The following is a 22710-nucleotide window of genomic DNA, read 5'->3' as shown; positions in this document are numbered from 1 at the left end:
TGCCTGCCTCTGTGACTACTTGTAATCTCTGTCTATCAAATAAATAGGTAAAATCTTAAAAAAAATAAATAAAATTTAGTTTAAAAAAGGAAAAATGAAAACAGTCATAGCATATGAAAAAATAAAGAAATGAAAACCACCTCAAATAAGATACCATTTTTCATTATCAGATTAGCAAGTATTTTTAAAATAATAAAGTCTTGAGTGTTATTCAGCACACAGAGAAAAGGATACTTATACACTGTTTTCAAGGGAGTGCAAACATATTTTCTTTATGGAGAACAACTTAAAATATACATAAAATAATTTTTGATCCCCCTTGACCCAGAAATTTCATCTCATTCATAGTAATTCATCCTAGGAACCTATGTAAAGATGTGTACCATGAATTAGATATGCTGAACGCATTACCACAAAAAGGTGGGGAGGGGGAGACACATGCAAATAATCTATATGATTATCCACCAGTTTGAATGGACTCTATAAAACCTATTTATAATCCCTAGACTAAAAGCAAGTTATCAATACTGGGTATCTCTAATTTTTTTCATAATAAAAATGCATTTCTTTACTCATCTAATACTAGCCTTTTTTAAAAGATTTTATTTAGGGTGCCTGGGTGGCTCAGTGGGTTAAGGCCTCTGCTTTCGGCTCGGGTCATGATCCCGGGTCCTGGGATCGAGCCCCACATCGGGCTCTCTGCTCAGCAGGGAGCCTGCTTTCTCCTCTCTCTTTGCCTGCCTCTCTACCTACTTGTGATCTCTGTCTGTCAAATAAATAAATAAAATCTTTAAAAAAAAAAAAAGTAAAAAGATTTTATTTATTGGGGCGCCTGGGTGGCTCCGTGGGTTAAGCCGCTGCCTTTGGCTCAGGTCATGATCTCAGGGTCCTGGGATTGAGCCCCGCATTGGGCTCTCTGCCCAGCAGGGAGCCTGCTTCCTCCTCTCTCTCTGCCTGCTTGTGATCTTTCTCTGCCAAATAAATAAAATAAAATCTTAAAAAAAAAAAGATTTTATTTATTTATTTGATACAGAGAGAGATCACAAGTGCTTGTGATCTTTCTCTGCCAAATAAATAAAATAAAATCTTAAAAAAAAAAAGATTTTATTTATTTATTTGATACAGAGAGAGATCACAAGTAGGCAGAACAGCAGGCAGAGGAGGGGGGAAACAGGCTATCTCTCTTCCTCTGCCTCTGTGCATGTTCACGCTCTCTCTCCCTCTCAAATAAATAAAATATTTAAAATAAATAAATAAAATATTGCCAAATGAAAGTATATTTATACGTTCCAAATTAAATTAAGATAAAAAAAATTTTTTCTTATGATCACCACTATGATCTACCAACTACTTGCAGCCACGTTGGGAAATTTTTATACAGAGCAGGCAGATGCTACTTCTCACCACCAGATGGAGTATATACAACAAAAATTACACTAATTATAGAACTTAGGGATAAAGGAGAAATTAAGTTTTAGATAATGCTGTATAAACTACAATACATAGAAATTTTTAAGGCATTATGGGAGGGGATTAGGGAAACGGAAAGCCATAAAACACTACCTACACTTCATCTAATTATGTTTTAGATAACAATTTTTAAAAACCTATATTGAATCATATTGTTTATAGTTATATATTCAACATATCATATTTTAAGTTGTACAGTATATTATAGTAGAAGATAAACTAGATATAAGAATCAGAAGTCATAATCCAAACTGTGCCAATAACTAGTTGGTAACCTTGGGTTTGACACTAAAAAAAAAAAACAAAGCAAAACCACTGCAAAGTAAAAGAACTGAGTTAAGTTCAGCATTTCCCAAAATACGTCCAGCTGAATTCGAAAGCATTAACATGCTGATGGAAGAAATGACTCTGTGGTCAAATAAATTTGGAAAATACTTCATACTGCAGCCTCATCCTCATCTAAAATAAACAATGCATGTTAGCATATTAGGAGTACCGATAAATCCCGCAGAAAACAAGCTGGTCTCACTCTAAAAGCATTTCCCAAATTTATGGAACCATGGAGCTCTTCTCTACTGAGAACACTTATGAAAGTGCTTATCCAAATGAAACAGTATTTCACAAGAAAAGACAGACATTGGCAAGTGCTATCAGAATGATGTCTAATTGCCACCAAAAACTTTCAGAACAATCTGCAAGAGAGTCATACTAGGTTAATGATTAAGTAATAATTTCTCCTAGCATTCTCATAATGGGAGCACAAAGTGGCATTAGCTTTCTGAGGGGTTATTTAGCAAAGTGTACCCAAATTCTGAACATGCCATACTCTTTGCCCCACTACCTCATTCTAGAATTTCACCTTAAAGGAAAGAACCAGATCAATGCATAAAGATACATATATAAGGATATTCAATGCAGCAGTGTTCATAATGGAAAAGAAGAAATACAATAGCCTAAACATCTAACAATTTGGTAAATAAATTATACCAAAATAATAAAACACTGGCTAGTCTTTACAAGGGTGATTCATATTTACTGACAGAGAAAGAGGTCTATAACCCACTGACAGAACAAAAGAGCATGTAAACAAATGTGGTCCCTCATGTAACATTTCTTATTTACATATGCCTACAAATTATCTGGAAGGATTCTTACTAAAAATCTTAACATTTCACAGTCAACAGAAGGTCTATCACCTAAAAAACAACAACAACAACAACAAAAAAAAAACACAGGAAAAGAAAACAAGTGTTGGTGTGGATGTGAAGAAGCTGGAGCCCGTGTGCACTGCTGGTGGAAATGTAAAATGCCAGAGCCACAATGGAAAACAGTATGACATTTTCTCAAACAGTTAAACACAGATAGACCATTTGATCCAACAAATGCATACCTGGCTATATATACAAAAAACCTGAAAGCAGGGACTCGCAACAGTTATTTGTACACCAATACTTATGTCAACATTATTCACAATAGCCAAAAGGTGTAAACCAGAATGTCCATCAAATGATAAATGGATAAACAAAATGTGGTGTATTCACACAACAGAATATTATTCGGCCTCAAAAAGGAAAGACATTCTCATGTAAGTCAACACACAGATGAAACTTGAAAACATTATGCTACGAGCCAAACTAAAGGACAAATTTTGTATGATGCCAGTATGTGGCATCTAGAAGTATCTAGTAGTCAAATGCATAGAAGGTAGAACAGTGGTTTGCAGGGACTGGAGACCGGGAGGAAGGAAGAGTTAGTGGATACAGAGTTTCAGAATGGGATGATGAAAATGTTCTGGAGATGGATGGCAGTGATGGCTGCACAGCAGTTGAATGTTTTTTAATGACAATGAACTGTACAACTGAAAATGGTTAAGATGATGGGGCGCCTGGTTGGCTCAGCTGGTTAACCAACGCCTGGCCTTTGGCTCAGGTCATGATCCTGGAGTTTCCCGGGATAGGGTCTCACATCAGGCTCCCTGCTCATCTGGAAATCTGCTTCTCCCTCTGACCCTCCCCTCTCTTGTGCGCTTTTTTTTTTTTTTTAAGATTTATTTATTCATTTATTTGACAGAGCGAGAGAGAGCATTAGCAGTGGGAGCAGCAGGGAGAGGGAGAGGGAAGAACAGACTGCCCACTGAGCAAGGAGCCTGACATGGGGCTCGATCCCATGACCGTGGAGCATCTGAAGCATCTGAAGGCAGGTGCTTAATCGAATGAGCCACTCAGGTGCCCTGTGCTCTTTCTTTCTCTCAAATAAATAAATAAAATCTTAAAAAAATAAAATGGTTAAGATGATAAAGTTTATGTTATGTAAATTTTACCACAATTGTTAAAATAAAACAAAGTTCAAAAAACATTAGCATCGGTTATTTTCAAGTAGAGGGATTATAGGTGATTTTAATTTTTAAATAGTTTTCTTTTTTTTTCTTTTTACTGATTTCTACTCCCCTTGTGGTTTGTTTTGTTAAGTCAATGAACAATTTTTACAATTAGAAAAAACAATTTGGGGAGCAAAATTATTCCCTAGGCATCATCCTTTGAGTGCAAGAGGCTTTTCCTAATTACTGTATCTTCTTATGTCTAGGCTTACAGAGCAAATTATAGCCAACAGCAGAACTGAAGGGACTGATAGATGTTCTCTTCAATCATTCAAAATTACTTAAGAGTGCCAAAGGGCAGCTACAGTGGCCAAATACTGGCATGTATACATTCTATCTGTTAATTTCACACATACTTCCAAAATTACCACACAAAGCACCTACTGATACCACTTACTGATATCATCTTTATTTTAGAAATAAGAAAATTTGAGTACTTTTTAATTATGCTTGAAATGTACAGGATATACTCTCAAGTTTTTTTAAAAGCAGTTGCAAAACTAAATGATTTCATTTGTTTTTTAAATAAAGGGGTGTGTGTGTCTGTGTGTGTGTGTGTGTGTGTGTACATGGTTTTATGTATACAATGGAAAAACAGGCACAAAAATGTTAATAGTTATCTCTCAGCAGGGGGATCAGTGGGGACTTAAAACTTCTTTTACAAGTGTTTATCCATAATCCTTAATTTTTTATCATTGCAAATGTATTCCTTTTGTATTAAGCAAAGGATTTATACTGTTATGTATCAGGAAGGTACTGTTCTGGTGATAAATATGAAAACTATCACATTTCATCCTAAAGAAATTCATCTAACTTCTTATAGAATCAAATTATAAGTTTAGATCACTACCACAAAATGATTGGTAAGAGAAAAAAAAATAAAAATGTAGAATTCCTCTTACATTCTATCTTTTCTTTTTTTCCTTTCTTCCCTTTAGAAGAAGTAGATGAACGAGACGACGCAGCGGACTGGGCCCCTGACGAGTGCTGGGAGGTAACATCCACAGAGGACAGATCATAGGCAGACTTTCTGCTAGAATGGTCCTCCTGAATACCCAAATTGCTACCACCAACACTGTCAAAGAACAAGCAATAGTGGTTAAAGAACAAAATAAAAGTCTTAAAACACAGCTAGAACTATGGATATTTAAAAATCTATTTAATCACAAGGAGGATATAACTATAATTGAAGATGCCTTGCATTTTTCTGTTTCCTTATGATCATAAGCTTGGATTGTTCCCTATGGCTCAATTTATTATTGAGAAAAATCTAAAGGGAGTTGTCTACTGAAGTAAACACCAATAAAAAAATGGGTAATTCAGACACATAAAAGAAAAAATATAATGCTGGAAACTGGAAAATATGGCCTCAACTTCCATTCAAATTCATCATTTAATGTTATAATTATTTTCCACCCAATAATATGTTCTTCAATCTAGAAATAAAATGCAATAAACCATCTTGATTGGTGATATTAAATCTTTGGAAATTTTGATTTAAAAATTTAATCTTTTCTTTAGAGTTCAAATGTTAAAACTATACTTTTCCCACTTTAATTTGAGTAACTTTTCGTAAGTTTAACCAGACAGAACTAATTTTCAAAAGATCACCCAATAATTTTATACGAATTATAATTTGTAATTTGTGAAGAAAATTATATTGAATGTAAGTATTAACAGATTACTTCATATGGTAACAAAATTTAGGGAGGAAATTCTCTCTAGCGAAGTCTGATTCACTTACTGTATGACTTTGTACAAGTAGCATAACCTGGATGCTTCAGTTTCCTCTCTGAAGCAGGAACCGTAACAAAAATACTTAATGCAACAGGCTATTATAAGAATGAGTAAATACAAGCAAAGTCCCCCTCAGTCCTCTCAGTGCCTTGTACATTTTGTCCAACAAATATTAATACTGTAATACTGTTATTTTTCAAAGACTTGAAAAAGTTTAGATGTTCTCCCAATTAGGAAAAAAAAATGTACTGATTTACTTGGGAGCACGGAGTCAAGGATCTATCGAGGTCATCCTCAATTCTATCATAGAAAACTATTACTTAATCTTATATTAGCATACCATGGGAGAGTTTCCCAATACCATCCTCTACCAGGGATTCACAGATTGACTTAAGAGTGTATAATCTGCTTATTGTGTGCCAGGCCGTGTTCTAAGTACTTTGTATTTCACTGAATATTCTTAACACTCTATGAGGCAGGTATAATTATTTTCCCCATTTAAAGAGAAGGAAACTGAAGCACAGGGAGTTAAGTAATATGCCCAAAGACAAACAACTACTATCAGAAGAGCCAGGATTTAAAGCCAGACAGTCCGGATCCAGAGCCCATGTTTTTAATAAGCTCTATGCTATGCAGCCTCTACATGTATCTTTAAACAAACAAAACTGACTCATAGTCACACCACAGTTCTCATTTGTAAATTTTCCTCACTCCTTGGATTTTATCCCATGTCAACATATCCTTACTTAGGTTCGAGAGCCGATTTTCTTTCTGTCAAAGTCCCACTCCCTGGAGAGGAGACAAAATCATCTTCATACGAAACACTGCTTACAGGGGTTCTGATGGTATTTAAAGGCCGTGATGTTGAGGTTCCTCTTTCCAACCTATCTTCAAACCCTGTCAAAAGTAGTCATTGAAATGTCCTTAAAACAAAAATAAAAAGACTACAAGCAAAGCATTCCACAATATGCAGATTAACAACATGGATTTAGGAACATTTTAGTTGGCTTTTTTAATGTTTCTATTCAATCTATCTTTATATCTAACAATACATTTTTAACTTTTTATTAGGGAAATTTTCAAACATACAAGAAAGAAAAAATAGCATGATGAAACCAAGATATACACCACCTGGCTTTAACAATTATAAATACATGACCAATCTAGTTTCAACTAAATTTCCTATTCTCCACACTTCTCACTCCCCTCTCAGACTACTTTGAAGCAAATCCTAGATAACATATTGTTTCAAGGGGCGCCTGGGTGGCTCAGTGGGGTAAAGCCTCTGCCTTCGGCTCGGGTCATGGTCCCAGGGTCCTGGGATTGAGCCCCGCATTGGGCTCTCTGCTCAGCAGGGAACCTGCTTCCTCCTCTCTCTCTGCCTGCCTCTCTGCCTGCTTGTGATCTCTGTCTGTCAAATAAATAAATAAAATCTTTTAAAAAAAAAAAAAAAAAGAAGAGCTCCCTAGGATCTAGGTCTTAAAAAAAAAAACCAAAACATATTGTTTCAACTCAAAATATTTCAGTAAAATTATAAAATCTTAATGAAAATCCAGTAAGATTTAAGAAAAAACACAATTCTTGGGCGCCTGGGTGGCTCAGTGGGTTAAGCCACTGCCTTCGGCTCAGGTCATGATCTCAGGGTCCTGGGATTGAGTCCTGCATCGGGGTCTCTGCTCAGCAGGGAGCCTGCTTCCTCCTCCTTCTCTCTCTACCTGCCTCTCTGCCTACTTGTAATCTCTCTCTGTCAAATAAATAAATAAAATCTTTTAAAAAAAAAAGAAAAAGAAAAAACACAATTCTTAAAAAAAAAAATAAGGATGTTGATTTAACAGCACTTTGCTTTCAACTTCTGCTTTTCAGTTTTTTTAAACTTTAAAATTACCACCTATAGGAATAAGTGAAACAGGAGATCGATGGCATGGTTAGGTCTGCACAAGGTCAGAACAAAGCAGCTAAATACGAATCCTAGGAAAATGCACCGCCCAGTTAAGCATAAAATGAACAGATGAAATCAATTCATTTATCAAGTAAGTTGTTCACTGTGCAGAATGAAAATTAAAAACCACAGGATATTAAAAGCTGACTTAAGGCTCAGCCCCATTCTCCAACCTGGAAATCTTAAAGTTATGTTAGCATAAAATGGGTAAAACCCACCTAGAGTAGGAAAAAAAAAGAAAGTGACTTGAAGGAACTACCATAGAAAAGGAAACCTGTGTTGCAGGATTTCAGAGATAAGAAAGAAACTTTAGAAGTCAGTTGTTTCATGATCCAAATACACGCAGCTACATTCCTGTTCAAAGTCTAAATTTTTTCAGATTTTTTTTTATTTAAGTAATCTCTAAACCTAATGTGGGGTTCAAACTCACAACCCCAAGATCAAGAGCAAAGTCTATTTTTAAAATTAGTTTTGACAAGTACTAATAGTTTCCATATTAGGATGTTACTACAGTTGCCCCCTCTCAATTCTTGACATTATATTCCCAATGACTCACAATCACTGTATTAATATACTTATTTTCTATCTAAACACATAACGATGGTCACAGAAAATCTAGCACACACTTGGTACAGACCAATCCTGAACACCACAAATGAATTTCTCTAAAATTAGAACAAAATTTCTACAACTACCAATCAATTACTGGTTCATGACAATAAAAATCAAAAAAAAATTTAATGATGAAATTGCAATACTTTAGTTAAAGCTTACAGATAATTTAGATTGATAAATCTCTATTATCCTCATAAATTAACAAATGAAAATTTGTACTTAAGTATTACCCTGTACACAATTATTAATTGATTTATTTTAAGATAACATACAAATAAGCACAAGGCTTACTTATTTTTCTCACCTTTTCCATACAACTGATACGACTTTGTAAAAATATTAATGACACTATGTGGACTTCCTTTTGCCAATTCTTCCCACGGTCCTTTGCTTTGTGTACCACCAATGTGCCCAAAAAGTGGCAAGAATTTTTCAGCTTCCTTCTGAAATTCTTTGATGGGTTCATAACCATTTCTTTCTCCAGCACAAAATTCCTTTTCCTTTAAGATTTCTGCTACCTTCAATGGGGGCTGTCCATCTTGGCCTCCCTCTTCTTCAGAGAGACTCCCCTCACTAAGAAGAGGCCCTTCACTGACTGAATCTGTGCTAGAACCAAGAGACAATTTGGCTTTGTCTTGAGAAGCTTGCATATCAGAGCTAGAAGAGTCAGTCTGCCTCTTACACAACTGTGCCAGGAGCCCTTCTGGCTTGGGACCAGGGGATCTCATTCTGAATCTCGATATGGCACTATGAGGTCTTATCATTTCAGGAAGCTTTTTAAATTCACTCAGGTTGCCTACACCAGGAAGATCATCGTCAAAAGTTGCATGAGATACACAGGTTCCTATCATCTTTTGAATTCGGGCAGAGAAAACATCTTCAGGATCCTCTTTCACAGGTGGACTTACAGCCTTGGTCCACAGTCCCTCTTCTTGGGGTGTCTGCTGTACATCATACTCAGCGTTCCATACTGACCCATAGTTTATGTGAGCCCCAGCTAATTTCTTGGCTTCACTTTCAATCCTGCTGGACAGAGAAGCAGCTGTTGCTTTCAAGGCTTCAATACGATCCAGTTTACTCTTATACTGGCTGGCACTAGGTTTTAACAAGGCATCTGGATGAGCAGCTGGTGAGGTCAGATACGGTTGAGGTGTAAAACTTAATGGCCCTGAGGCCATAGTATGATTCTTTCTGCTTGGTAAAATAGATTCAAAATCTTTATGCAAAATTCCTATATGCTCTAGACTCAAGAGATGGGAGAGTAAATTTCCGGCTGTTCCAACAAGAGGCTGTGGTTGAGGATTCTGGACTCGTGGGCTCAGTCTGTCAGGCTGCACCCATGTAGGTTCCATCAAGTCCCTTCTGGAAATGAAACTCATAGTGTGTTAGTTAACACAGTAACTCATCATTAAGCCACCAGCTTTTTTTAACTTTTTTTTCCTTATAAGAGTAATGCACATTCACCACCGGAATAAAAAAGGACAGGTAAAGAGGATTAAAAAGATAGAGAGCACTCATAGCTAAACAACGAGAAAGCGGCACTACTAATATTTCCTTTAGAATTATAACTTTCCAAAGATTTTTCTATGTGTGTGATGTGTTTTGGCATTGCTATTTTCATAAAAATGGAATGTTATCATGCAAACTGCTTTCTTCAACTAACACATATTTTTAAGCTATTAATTAAAGAGAAGGCTTTACGGACGCCTGGGTGGCTCAGTTGGTTAAGCCGCTGCCTTCGGCTCAGGTCATGATCCCAGAGTCCTGGGATTGAGTCCCACATCAGGCTCCTTGCTCGGCAGGGAGCCTGCTTCTCTCGCTGTCTCTGCCTGCCTCTCTGCCTGCTTGTGTGTACTCTCTCTATCTCTGGCAAATAAATAAAATCTTTAAAAATAATAATAATAAAAATTAAAAAATAAAGAGAAGGCTTTATAACCTTTAAAACTCTGTGAACAAAATTCTTTACAACATTGGCTTTACCCATTTCTTTTAAAAATAATGTTATACAGGGGGCGCCTGGGTGGCTCAGTGGGTTAAGCCGCTGCCTTCGGCTCGGGTCATGATCTCAGGGTCCTGGGATCGAGTCCCGCATCGGGCTCTCTGCTCAGCTGGGAGCCTGCTTCCCTCTCTCTCTCTCTCTGCCTGCCTCTCTGCCTACTTGTGATCTCTCTCTGTCAAATAAATAAATAAATAAATAAAATCTTTAAAAAATAATAATAATAATGTTATACAAGGGTGCCTGGTGGCTCAGTCAAGTTAACTGTCTGCCTTTGGCTCAGGTCATGACCCAGGATTCATGACCCTGGGTTCAAGACTGATATCCAGCTTCCTACTCAGCAGTGAGCCTGCTTCTCCCTTTCTCTGTGCCCCTCTGCCCCCACTTGTGTTCTCTTGCTTGTGCTCACTTCCTCTCAGAAATCTTTTTGAAAAATTAAAATTAAAAAATTAAAATAATGCTCTATAAAAGAGAAATGCTTCAGATTGCTAAGATTGCTAAATACTAAAATGGGCATCATATTCATTATTCCAATCTCAATTTAAAAAAATTAACAGGAGTGCCTGGGTTGCTCAGTAGGTTAAGCCTCTGCCTTCGGCTCAGGTCATGGTGTCAGGGTCCTGGGATCGAGCCCCACATCGGGCTCTCTGCTCAGCAGGGGAGCCTGCTTCTCCCTCTCTCTGTCTGCCCCTCTGCCTACTTGTGATCTCTTTCTGTTAAATAAATAAATAAATAAATAAATCTTTAAAAAAATAAAATAACAAATATCAATGAGTATCAATGCAAATTTATGAATACCAATTTTAAATATACAATACAGAGTAGGGTGTTCATAAAGTCTAAAAACAGAATAAAGACGTCCTAGATGGCATTATATAAATAACGTGTTTCTAGACCATGGACACCCTATATATTAAGGGATATTATAAAAACATGAAAGGTCAATATTAACTATTAAGTAGATGCTTATTAAAAAACAACATGAGGGGCACCTGGGTGGCTCAGTGGGTTAAAGCCTCTGCCTTCGTCTCAAGTCATGATCTCGGGGTCCTGGGATCAAGCTCTACATCGGGCTCTCTATTCAGGAGGGAGCCTGCTTTCCCCCCACTCTCTCTCTGCCAGTCTCTCTGCCTATTTGTGATCTCTGTCTGTCAAATAAATAAATAAATAAATAATCTTTAAAGGAAAAAAAAAACAAAAAACATGAGATTCTGTCCTTGGTCTTGTCCATTATTTTTGGGTGATGACATAAAGATATGCTTATCAAATTTGCAGATGACAGAAAGCTAGGAGGCATAGCTAACCTAAAAAATTATCAAATTATGATTCAAAGTGACTTGGACAGGCAACAACCTTGACCAAACTAGTATGGATAAATGTGAAGTCTTACGAACTAAATTCAGAAGAATCACCTAGAGGAGGGTAACCAGAGTGATAAGAGAATTGGAAAGCACATCATGCAAGGTTTGGTTGGAAGTCATGCTATACAGTCTTTTGTTTTGAAGTGTTGCTAAGAAAATAGAATGAAGGAAGACGACAGCATAGACTCTATGCCACAAAATATAAAGTGTGAGGTTATTAGGGCTCAAACTAAGCTGCAGTAATGGGAATATAAAGGAAGCTGTAAATATAAATGATATTGCTGAGTAAAAATTCAAAACCTTTATATTCAAGTATTTAGAATGCCAATTATGTGCCAGGCACTATGTTGATACTAGAGGAACAGGGAAGACAAAAATCCAGTAAATCCAGTTAAGACTTAATCCTTAATCTTTTGTTTCTCAAAATCTAGTGGGCATAAGAGACTAATAGTTAAAATCAATGTCTTAAGTACTATATAAAGATATATAAAATTCAATAGAGTGTGTATAGAAAATAATAAACTCTGCCAGCCAAGGAAAGTGGTTTTTAAATTTTTTTTTTTTTTTGACAGAGAGAGATCACAAGTAGGCAGAGAGGCAAGCAGAGAGAGAGAGAGGAGGAAGCAGGCTACCCGCTGAGCAGAGAGCCCGATGTGGGACTCGATCCCAGGACCCCGAGATCATGACCCGAGCTGAAGGCAGCGGCCCAACCCACTGAGCCACCCAGGAGCCCAGGAAAGTGGTTTTTGAGCTAGATCTTCAGGTTCTTCAAGGTCGGATATGTAATTTAAAGCTTCTCAGGTAGCTAATGAAGAACACGGGTTATGAAGGGCAAGGAAAAGAAAATCATGCTTCCAAGCATAAAGTAACTGAGATATGTTGGAACTACTAACAGAAATGGGGAACCTAAGAAATGGGTGGAGGGGAAAGCCGAGGCAATAGATTATATATCATAAATTAAAGAAATTTGATAGTAAAAAGAAAAGGAAAGGAACATGTGCAAGTTAATAGATCTGTTTTACATTTGGTTTGTTTTTAAGACTGGATAACTTATTTAGAATTAGAAGAAAATTCAGAAAAGGGTAAACAGAAGACAGGAAGCCAGCAAAGTATGTCTGACAACAATAACGGAATTGAAATGAACTAGAGAAATAAACTAGTCAAATACCTAAAGGTATTCAAATTAAAAGAAAAAAAATTTTTTTAAGATTTTTTTTACTTATTTGACAGAGAGAGAGAGACAGAGCGAGAGAGGGAACACAAGCAGGGGGAGTGGGGGAGAGAGAAGCAGGCTTCCCACTGAGTAGAGAGCCTGATGCAGGGCTCGAACCCAGGACCCTGGGATCATGACCTGAGCAGAAGGCAGACGCCACCCAGGTGCCCCTAAAAAAAAATTTTTAAGTATATTTATGCTTGAAATTTGAAAGGTATTTACAACCTTAAATAAATCATATGAAACTTAGTAGGAGGCAGTGTGTAGACTGGTTAAAAGCACAGATTTCTGGAATTAGACTGCTTAAGTTCAAATCCTTCTCCACCACTAATGTTTTGACCTTTGAGAAAGTTAAACTCAAGACCTCAATTGCCTCTTCTGTAAAATGAGAATAACAAGAGTACCTAGCTCAAGGAATTACCAAAATTAAGTAAGAGAACATACACAAAGTACTTAGATAAGTGCCTGGAAACTAACAAGTACTCAATAAATGTTGATTATTTTTATTAGTATGCTTATGCTTTGGGGGTGGTGTACTATGTGTATTAACCCCTAATTGGAAAGTGATTTGATTTTTATTTGTGTGTTCTCAAAGAAGAGTTTTAAAAAGCTTTCTCTTCCCAAAATGGTTAAAGTATTTAAAACTGTATCATCTCATAATCACCTCAAATTCCACACACTGTTTACTTTTACTTCCCTGCAAACAATATATTACAGCAAGAAAAATATTTTCTTAAGAAAACTTAAGGTAAAATAGTCCTTGATCAGCAATCTAGCCCTTGTTCCTAGCCTCTATTCATATGTTCACACACATATCCAAATACAGCTTTCGAAAGGTACAATGATAATCTGGGAAGAGTCACATGAAGAAATTTTGATTAGTAATAGCTACAACAATGCCTTTTGAAAATTATTCACCACAAATACTTGAAAATACTAATTTCACTGTGATTCATTCATCTAACACAGTTTTACTGTGAGTTTAGTCCAGAGAAAGCAAGAGTGCTTTCAACTCCTCTGGGAGGGCTGACGTTGACATTGGATAGAAAAGGACAGGTAAAAGTGGAACAGCAGAATAGGGTATGCATACATATAGTTGTACACCATGCTTAAGTACCATCAGAAGATACTAACCAATTTCTAAATAAAGAAATGTTCTTTACGTTCTTTACGTTCTTGCTCACGTAAAAGGCCAGTCAACAAAATTCACTGCCCATCAACCACTATACTAAATTTCATGGAAAAAAAAGAACCTTAATCATCTTTCATTCTCTCCTTTTTACCTTGCAAGAGGCTGTGGAGGTTCTGACAGAGACATGTCACTACTGGAAGATGCACTTAGGGGACGTTCCTGTACTTTGTTTTCTTTGTCAGATTCTCCAGAAGGCTGATACCCTGGTCTGGTCTAGGAGAAAAGGACATCAAATTTACGTGACTCCTATCACAAAGACATACTAAGGGACTACATAACACAAACACTAAGTCACTTCAACTTTACAAAGATCACGAAATGTAGGGGCTTTTTCTCTTAAAATTGGTTCAAATTTAGTCAGTCTTAAGCAGCTATTACAATTAATAGCAAAATTACACCTGAAATCCAAGAAAGGCCCTAATACTAACTGCATAATTTCAAGTTTATAAAGCTCTTTTTAAACCTCAATGTTTTCACCTAGAAATACTAGTAGCATTTACCTTCTCAGGATTATGAGGATTTACCGAATCTTTAGCTTATAATGCCTTTAAAACAGTCTGCAGTACACAGTACATATTCAACATTATTCTTAAAAACAACAGCAATCCTCATAAAATTATCACATACAGTAGGATATTCTCTAATTTCAGCACAGATCACAAAAAGAGGCTTTTATTAACATAATCTAACCTTCTGCTCAGTAATACAATAAAACCTAGGCAAGGACTTAATAGTAGTGATGAGAGGAACAGAGACTGGCAACAGTCACTCTAGGAAATGCTAACTGAGCACTTGTTTCCAAACGTGTTTATCCGATTACTCTCCAGATACAATAAATTTCATGAAAAGGTCAACATTATTACAAAGTTTGAGCATATGCCTGAATATTACGAATGACAGCAACGAAATGACAAATAAGTTTTTCCTCATCATGAACGAGTTCCTTTCGCATTACTGACACAACTATTACCTGTGTTTCCTGCGTAACATGCGGATGAGGCGGCTCTTCGAGCAAGGTCTTTTCTAGTAGCAGTTTGGAGTAAGTATCCTGCAGTCGCCTAGTTACTGATGACTCGGAAGGAGGCACGTTTTTTACTTTAGTAAAGGCTTCTTTCTGTTTCCGATAGAGCTCCTGTAATCTTTTGTTCTTCTGCTCGGTGGCCTCCTTTTGAGCCTTCTTCTCTTCATTTTGCTTCCTTTTCCTTTCCTCCTGCTGTCTAACAATGTACTGTCGTACTTCATCTGTGTCATAGTGGCGCTTTTTGGAAATAACAGGGGGATCTTCATTAGCTGTTATTTTGTCAGGTTTTCTTTTTATGGGGCTGTGACTTCTAGGAGCTTGTACTGGGGCTGATGACTTCTGATTCTGTAACTCTCCTGTCTCTTGTCTTGCAGCCTGAACTGTAGAATCCAGCTGTAGGTCATCAAGAATTCCACGAATTTCAAGAGGTAAAAAATCCTTATTTAAGGCAGTATTTTCCTCCTGTTTATTATCTGGAAGAGATGGAGCTAACTTCTTTGTATTATTTTCAGACCGAGCTCTACTTCTCGAACGTTCTGAGTTTCGTGGAAGATGTCTATGTGAAACATCCAATCTGGGATCAGATTCTGCTCTTCCAATATGGACCCCTGCAAAGTATGAACTGTTAGCGACGTATTAAAATCCTATATTCAATCCTAAGATTTATCATAGTGAGAGAAAAAATCAGACAATTTCACTTTATCTTAAACTCAAATTTACATATCCTATGAAATTGTTTAAATAATATTATAGAAGGAAAGAGAAAACGGTTTTTTAGAAGAGAATAATTTCAACCTTTAAAAAGGACTATACATACTTGGCATTTTAAAAAGGGATTTTAACTATTTCTGAAACAAAGATAGCCCTATTGTTGTCGTGAATATTTAACTATTAATAGAGAGTTACTATTTCTCTCCCATGCAAGTATTTAATGTCACTATCTCTCTCCATCTCTAAACCCCTAAAACAGGTGTTTAAAAACCAACAATGTTATGCTGCCACAACTCTCCAATAAATAACAGAAAGGAAATTAAATATATAGAAAAGCAATCATTTTATAATCTAAATGTCTGCTGATGAGACTTAATTTTAAACTGAGAATGGGTGTGAGTTTATTTACAAGCTAGAGGAGAGTGCAGAAGAGTAAATGCAAAGTATATACTGACTTCTATATATACCTAATTATAGTTGTAATTGCATTTCCTACTGAATCCATTCTTAGAAGCTCAAATTAATTGAAGCAAATTTTATTACTGGAAAGGAAAGCTGGCCTGTAGGTATTTGTATTTCATTTCCCAAAATTAGTGCTCATGAAAAAAGTAACTAGTTATTTCAAAGAACATTTAAGATACTTCAAAAAGAGAAAAGCAATGCACTTGAGGGTCAAACCAAAGAGTTGTAGACGCTAGATCAAATTTTGCCACCCACTTAATGTATATACTCTTGAGAAAGATCACTTCTCTCTTGGGGCCTGTTTCCTAATCTGTCAAACAGAAAAACCCAATATTGTGAATGTGTACCTATGTTGGTGTATACAGGGATAAGACAGACTGGACTTAATTCCCTTAAGGTCTCTAAAAGTCTAAGAAAATCTAATTAAATGATGCTTTTCTATTCCCATGGCAGCTAAATGTAATTAATATAACAAACAGAACTCTTAATAAAAGTCACCGTAACATCTATACACGGAAATTATCGATAGACGAGCCCAACAGAACATCTCTTCTTTTGTAAGCTACATCCACAATTAGAAACCAAATTCTTAAAGCATTCTCAAAAGACTACTTTCACCTCCTCTAAGAATTTACACAAGCAATTTTTAATTGCTCTTCTCAACAATTTTAATTATTGAAACAATTTAATAATTTAATTACTCACCAGATTTAGCAGCTCTTTCTCTTCCGCTTCTGTCACTTGATGCCGTTCTTCGCTCTTTTTGCTCCACTCTGGGTGCAGGCCCCAGGATCTTCTTTACTAGTTTTTGTCCATCTCGCCAAGAGGATGTACTTATCAGACGACTGCTACCTAAAAAAAGACATATACATAGTGGGTTGAATTTAAAACTTAAAAATTATCTCTAACAAATTTATCTAGTCAACCATACAGGTTTTGTAATTCATTTTATGCTTATCTTATGCCAAAGTTAAATGGTTTACAATCTAATTTTTAACACAAGGTCCTGAAAATCAAGTATCAGTTTGTTTAAATCTTGATTTATCCACACATCTCAAATAAGTGTAAAATGCTTTTAAAGTTAAATGCCAAATATTAACAACTCCCAAAACCTCAAGTAAAGCACTGAATCCAACAGTTTGGGCACAGAACCAAAGTAGGTCTTAACTGTAGTAAGGGTTTGGTTTACCAACTGTACCATTTTACAGAGTAAAATTAATGTTTGCTTAATGAACAAATGACTTAATCTAAGCATACGAAAAAAATCCAAAGAAATGTGTAACAGTTAACAGTGACTACCTTTGAAGAACATAGTATTACAGGGAATTTCACATTATATTTTATAGATACATACCAGAACTACACATTACCTTTTTATACATAAAACAATGATACTCAAAAAGCAAGTATCATCATTTTAAATTGCCCTCTTTATAAAAGTTCATAAAAATAAAAGTATGATCCAATAAATATAGCTGTTGACTAAGAGAGAAACTTTTCACTTATTACTTCCAGATTGTAAAAAAATTAAAATTAGACCATCATACTCCAACACAAGTGGAGTACTGTGTGGTTACTTTAAATTAAAATTTCCCTAAGAAATTAGAAAAATGTTCTTGTGGTAAGACGCTAAGAGAAAAAGATAAAATGTTATGACTATAACAATTACGATCACCTATGATGATTTTAAAACTACTTAAGGAAATAACAAAATACTAGTACTTTAAGTGAGGATAGTGGTTTTCTCTGTTTTCTTCTATTTTTCAAGCTTTCTATGATGCTTTTTTATTGTATTGATAACAAAAGACATCCTATTTAGAGTTATTTTAAAAAGGCTTCAATTTGCGCACCTGGGTGGCTCAGTCTGTTAAGCATCTGCCTTTGGCTCAGGTCATGATCCCAGGGTCTTGAGGCCAGGCTCCCTGCTCAGCAGGGAGTCTTCCTCTTCTCCCTCTCCCCACCACTCACTCACTCACACAAGAGAGCTTGTGTGCTCTCTCTCTCTCACCCTCTCAAATAAATAAAATCTTTTTTTTAAAAAACAAAAAGGCTTCAGTTTAAAAGTTTAAGTTGAAAGTACAGTTCTAATGAAAATATCCCATATAAACAAACATGAATCACAAATCTGTGTGTGCTATTTACTTTGTTTTTGCACCTTGTTATTAACCTTAAATTATCTATTTAAAATATTTAAACGGCTTTAAGTCTATTACTGAATCTATTTACAAGAAACTTTATGTTCTTAAGCAAAATGAGAGAACAGGCTTCTCTTCGATTTCAGCTTAATTTTCCGAATCAAAAGCAAACAACCATGAAAATACTGGGTAGTTATTTATAAATGCTGGCTTCTGTATATGCTGTGTGATTATTTCTAAATCCTGGCTTTCTGGAATAGCCTCATGCAGTCATTGGCAGAAAAAGAGGACTTTCAGTATAGATAAGCTATTAATACAATTTTAGCACACTTAATGACTCACTGTCTCTCAGTTACTGCACAGTGCATACATGGGAATTAGCCTACCACAAAACTGGATAAAACAATACAAGATCACTATTTATAAATTACAGCGGTCTCAATACTTCATTTCAAACTATGCCCCTGGCAAGAATATCAAATAATACATGAAAAATATCACTTTGCCATATTTTTTTCATGTAAAAACTAGTTTATATTTCAATAATTCATGTTCTTATAAAATTTTATTTTGGGGGCACCTGATTGGCTCAGTCACTTAAGCATATGCCTTTGGTTCAGGTCATGATCTCAGGGTCTTGAGATCAAGCCCCACGTTGGGCTCCCTGCTCAGCAAGGAGTCTGCTTTTCTCTCTCCCTGCTTTGCCGCTCCTCCCAGCTCGTGCTCTCCCCTCTCTCTCTCAAATGAATAAATAGAATCTTTCTAAAAAAATTTTTTTTTTAATTTTTTATCTGTATGTCATTCTGACATCTAGAGTTAACAATGAGTGTCACAAAATATGTTATTTGACATTCTAAAGATTAGTCTATGATCAGAAAAACAAGTCCCTGGTTAAAAACCAGTGTCCCATAACTCCTGCTCCGTGTTCCCGTAAGACCTTGTAAAGTCACTATGATACATTTATCACATTTCATTATAGATGTATTTACTGTTGTCCTGACAAGACTGTAAGTTCCAAGAAGGCAGGGGCCACGTGTATGCTGCTTAGTTCTGTATGGCCCAAGCTTAGTATAGCACAATGCTTCACATACAGCAAGTGCTCACTAATATCTGCATGATGAATGAATGTAAGAATCACTGATTCTGAATGTCTCCAAAATGAAAGTGACAAAGTCCGAACTTCTACCACTCTCTCAGCCCAAACTGTCCACTAACATGAATCGGACAGCTAAATAACCCTTTTCAGGATAACCAGAAATAATAATTATTATTAATGGAATCATACCTAACATCTGAGTGCTTACTATGTGTCAAATACTGAGTTCCTTTAGGTATTAACTATTTTAGTTTTCACAACAACCCTGTGAGAGACGTACTACTGCTTTCCCATTTTACATAGAGAGGAACCAAGGGACAATAAAATTCACTAACTCACCAAAGGAACAAAGCTAGATAAGACAGGACTAGGCTCTAAATCCAGGCAACCTGAACTGGGCCTGGAGTGTTAATCACTATAAAACTAAAGAATTCTCTTTTTCCGGGGCACCTGGGTGGCTCAGTGGGTTAAAGCCTCTGCCTTCGGCTCAGGTCATGATCCCTGGGTCGATCCCAGAGAACCCCACATAGGGCTCTCTGCTCAGCAAGGAACCTGCTTCCTCCTCTCTGTCTGCCTCTCTGCCTACTTGTAATCTCTGTCTGTTAAATAAATAAAATCTTTAAAAAAGAAAAAAGAATTCTCTTTTTCCCTGTCCTAATCTATTTTGAGTCTGGCCTGACCACTACTGGTGTGGGCTGCCATGCTTTTCTTCTGCAACATTTATTATCTTATGAGAATAAGTGAAGGGACTTAGTGACAGTTATAAGCAATCCCTTTATATATAAAAGTTCACTGAATAAAAATAATTATCTTTAATCTAGTTAATTTCTATTAAAAATAATGATACAAAAATGGGGGCAAGAGATGTGTTCAGTATTATGGTGAACATAACGTTTCATGGGTAAATACAGATATGAAAAGTTATCAAACTAACATTCTAACTATGTACATCTTATTCTATGTCAGTTACACCTCAATAAAACACATATATGAAATAATGATACATAAAATGTACTGAATTTTTCTAAAACAAGCAATTATTTCCATATAGGATGCCATTTCAGTATTGTGTAATTTTAGGGTGGACATGATATTGAGAAAACTAACCTGTTTTGCCTTCTGGACTTGATAACTGTGTTACCTTTTGGACTTTTCGTACTGGCTTAACCACTTTCTTCTCTTTACTTTTTTCAGCAGGTTTCTCTTTCATAGAGATATCATCTGAAAAGCAGAAATACTTACAGTAAATACTTTAATGATTGCTACCCACCCACTCATCTCTCCCCAGTAAAAAAAATCAGTATAAAGTATATGATTCAGGTAGGGAGGAAAAAAACCTTCGCTGAGGCTATTTCTGTGACCCATAAGCTACCAATGCCAACTCCTTAAATGGAAGGGTCTAAAGATTACCACTACCCTTACTACTAGGTTCTAATTCTTTATTTTTTGTATTTCATTTTTGTTTTGTCTTGTTTTATTTTCAGAAAACCCTTGAGAAATACCTCACTTTCATGACCTGGAAGAAGCTATAAAAGTAATGCTTTCCAAGCCAGGGTCATATCATTTATACTCTCACAGGTGAGCACTTTCACAGATTTCTATTTCACTTAAAAACTCCTATGTAGGGGCACCTGGGTGGCTCAATGGTTTAAAGCCTCTGCCTTTGGCTTGGGTCATGGTCTTGGGGTCCCGGGATTGAGCCCTGCGTCCGGCTCTCTGCTCAGCAGGGAGCCTGTTTCCCCCTTCCTCTCTGCCTGCCTCTCTGCCTACCTGGGATCTCTGTCTATCAAACAAATTTAAAAAAAATCTTTAATAAAAAAAAAATTCCTATGTAACTAAGATATTCATGAACTTCTAGAATAAAACTTTATAAAATGCTCAATGTAATATTCCCAAATAATGCCAAGGTATTTCACATAGAAATTACTAGTCACTGATTTTTTAAATTCCAACCTAGGGGAAGAGCCTAGCTATACATATAAACTTAAAAATCAACCGCAATTACAGATCTGAAGAACTGTAAACTTAAAATACATATAGAGTTCTGCATTCTGGGCCAAGTGGAAGTGTGAGTAAAAGCCCTAAAGCAGGTGTGTATCTGAGAAACAGCAAGCTGGCCAGTGTGAGTAAAATGAACAAAGAGAAAAGTAGAAAGAACTAGAGTCCAAGACATAATTGAGGGCCAGATTGTGTTGGGCTTTACAAGTCATCCTAAGAACTTCAGGTTTTACCTAAGAATGAGAAAAAGAGGTTTTTGGAAGTTTGGGGGCAACAGAGTCATATGATCTAAATTAAATTTTAACAATGTTCCTCTAGCAGCTATGATGAGAACAGATGAATTAGGACAAGGAAAAGCAGACCAGTGAGAAGGCTACTGCAATAATCACGCAAGAGACTCACAGTGGCTTAGACCTAGGGAGTAGCAACAGAGGTGGGGAAAGTCATTATATTTTTAAATATATTTCAATAATGTGAAATATAAGGTGTGTGAAAAATATGGGAGTCAAGGATAACTCAAGATTTCGGTCCGATCCCCCTGACACTAATACATTATATGTTAACTAACTGAATTTAACTTTAAAAAAAAGATTTGGGGCCTAAATAGAAAGATAGGATGGAGGGACTATCAGAGAAGTAGGTTTAAGGGGTATATCATGACCCCATTTAGTTAGTTAGCTCCATTTTAAATAAAGTTTGAGAAACCCATTATACAACCAAAGGGAGATGGGAGTTAGCAGCTGGATACAACTGAGTTCAGAGAACTCTAGCCTAGAGACATATATTTAAGAATCATTGACAACAGGGGCACCTGGGTGGCTCAGTGGGTTAAGCCTCTGCCTTCGGCTCAGGTCATGATCCCAGGGTCCTGGGATCCAGTCCCACATTGGGCTCTCTACTCAGCAGGAAGACTGCTTCCAGCAGGAAGACTGCTTCCCTTCCTCTCTGCCTCCCTCTCTGCCTACTTGTGATCCCTGAATGTCAAATAAACATATAAAATCTTAAAAAAAAAAAAAATCATCGACAACAGAAAATATTTAAAGCCCATGAGACTAGATGAGCTGCCTACTGTGTATGTAAATAAGTAGCAGTAGTAGTAGTAGCAGTAGTAGAAGGAGAAGTAGGAGAAAAAAGAAGAAAAAGAAAGAGTGAGGAAGAGAAAAGAAAAGAGGAAAAAAAGGACAGTTCCAAATCCAAATACTGAGACCAAGGCATGGCTATGATTAGATGTTAGGGAGTTGATTTGGAGGGCTGAAAAGCAGCACTCAGACTCAGAAGGAAAACCAAACATTTAAGGTATCCTAGATGTCAAGTAAAAAGTTTCAAGAAAGAAGTGACTGATCATGTCTAATGCTGCAGGGAGATCAAGAGGCAACTGAGAATTGAA

The 22710-nt window shown here is 36.4% G+C and overlaps 1 protein-coding gene across 5 annotated transcripts in view; it reads right to left on the bottom strand.

Moving 5' to 3' along the window:
- Positions 1 to 22710, bottom strand: part of CEP350 (centrosomal protein 350) — a 156935-nt gene that overhangs the window by 93219 nt on the left and 41006 nt on the right. For 4 of the 5 annotated variants that reach the window (XM_044267212.1, XM_044267216.1, XM_044267213.1 and 1 more), the window contains 7 exons: positions 20433 to 20546; positions 16800 to 16946; positions 14871 to 15529; positions 13992 to 14113; positions 8443 to 9500; positions 6331 to 6481; positions 4750 to 4922 (listed from right to left, as the gene is read on the bottom strand). In XM_044267212.1, coding sequence (XP_044123147.1) covers positions 4750 to 4922; positions 6331 to 6481; positions 8443 to 9500; positions 13992 to 14113; positions 14871 to 15529; positions 16800 to 16946; positions 20433 to 20546 — 2424 coding nt within the window. The remainder of the gene's footprint in view (positions 1 to 4749; positions 4923 to 6330; positions 6482 to 8442; positions 9501 to 13991; positions 14114 to 14870; positions 15530 to 16799; positions 16947 to 20432; positions 20547 to 22710) is intronic. The other variant, XM_044267214.1, reaches the window with a different exon arrangement.

The sequence above is a fragment of the Neovison vison genome, chromosome 10 (genome assembly GCF_020171115.1).
Source record: "Neovison vison isolate M4711 chromosome 10, ASM_NN_V1, whole genome shotgun sequence".
Classification (NCBI taxonomy): domain Eukaryota; kingdom Metazoa; phylum Chordata; class Mammalia; order Carnivora; family Mustelidae; genus Neogale; species Neogale vison.
This window is presented reverse-complemented; position numbering and strand designations above follow the sequence as displayed.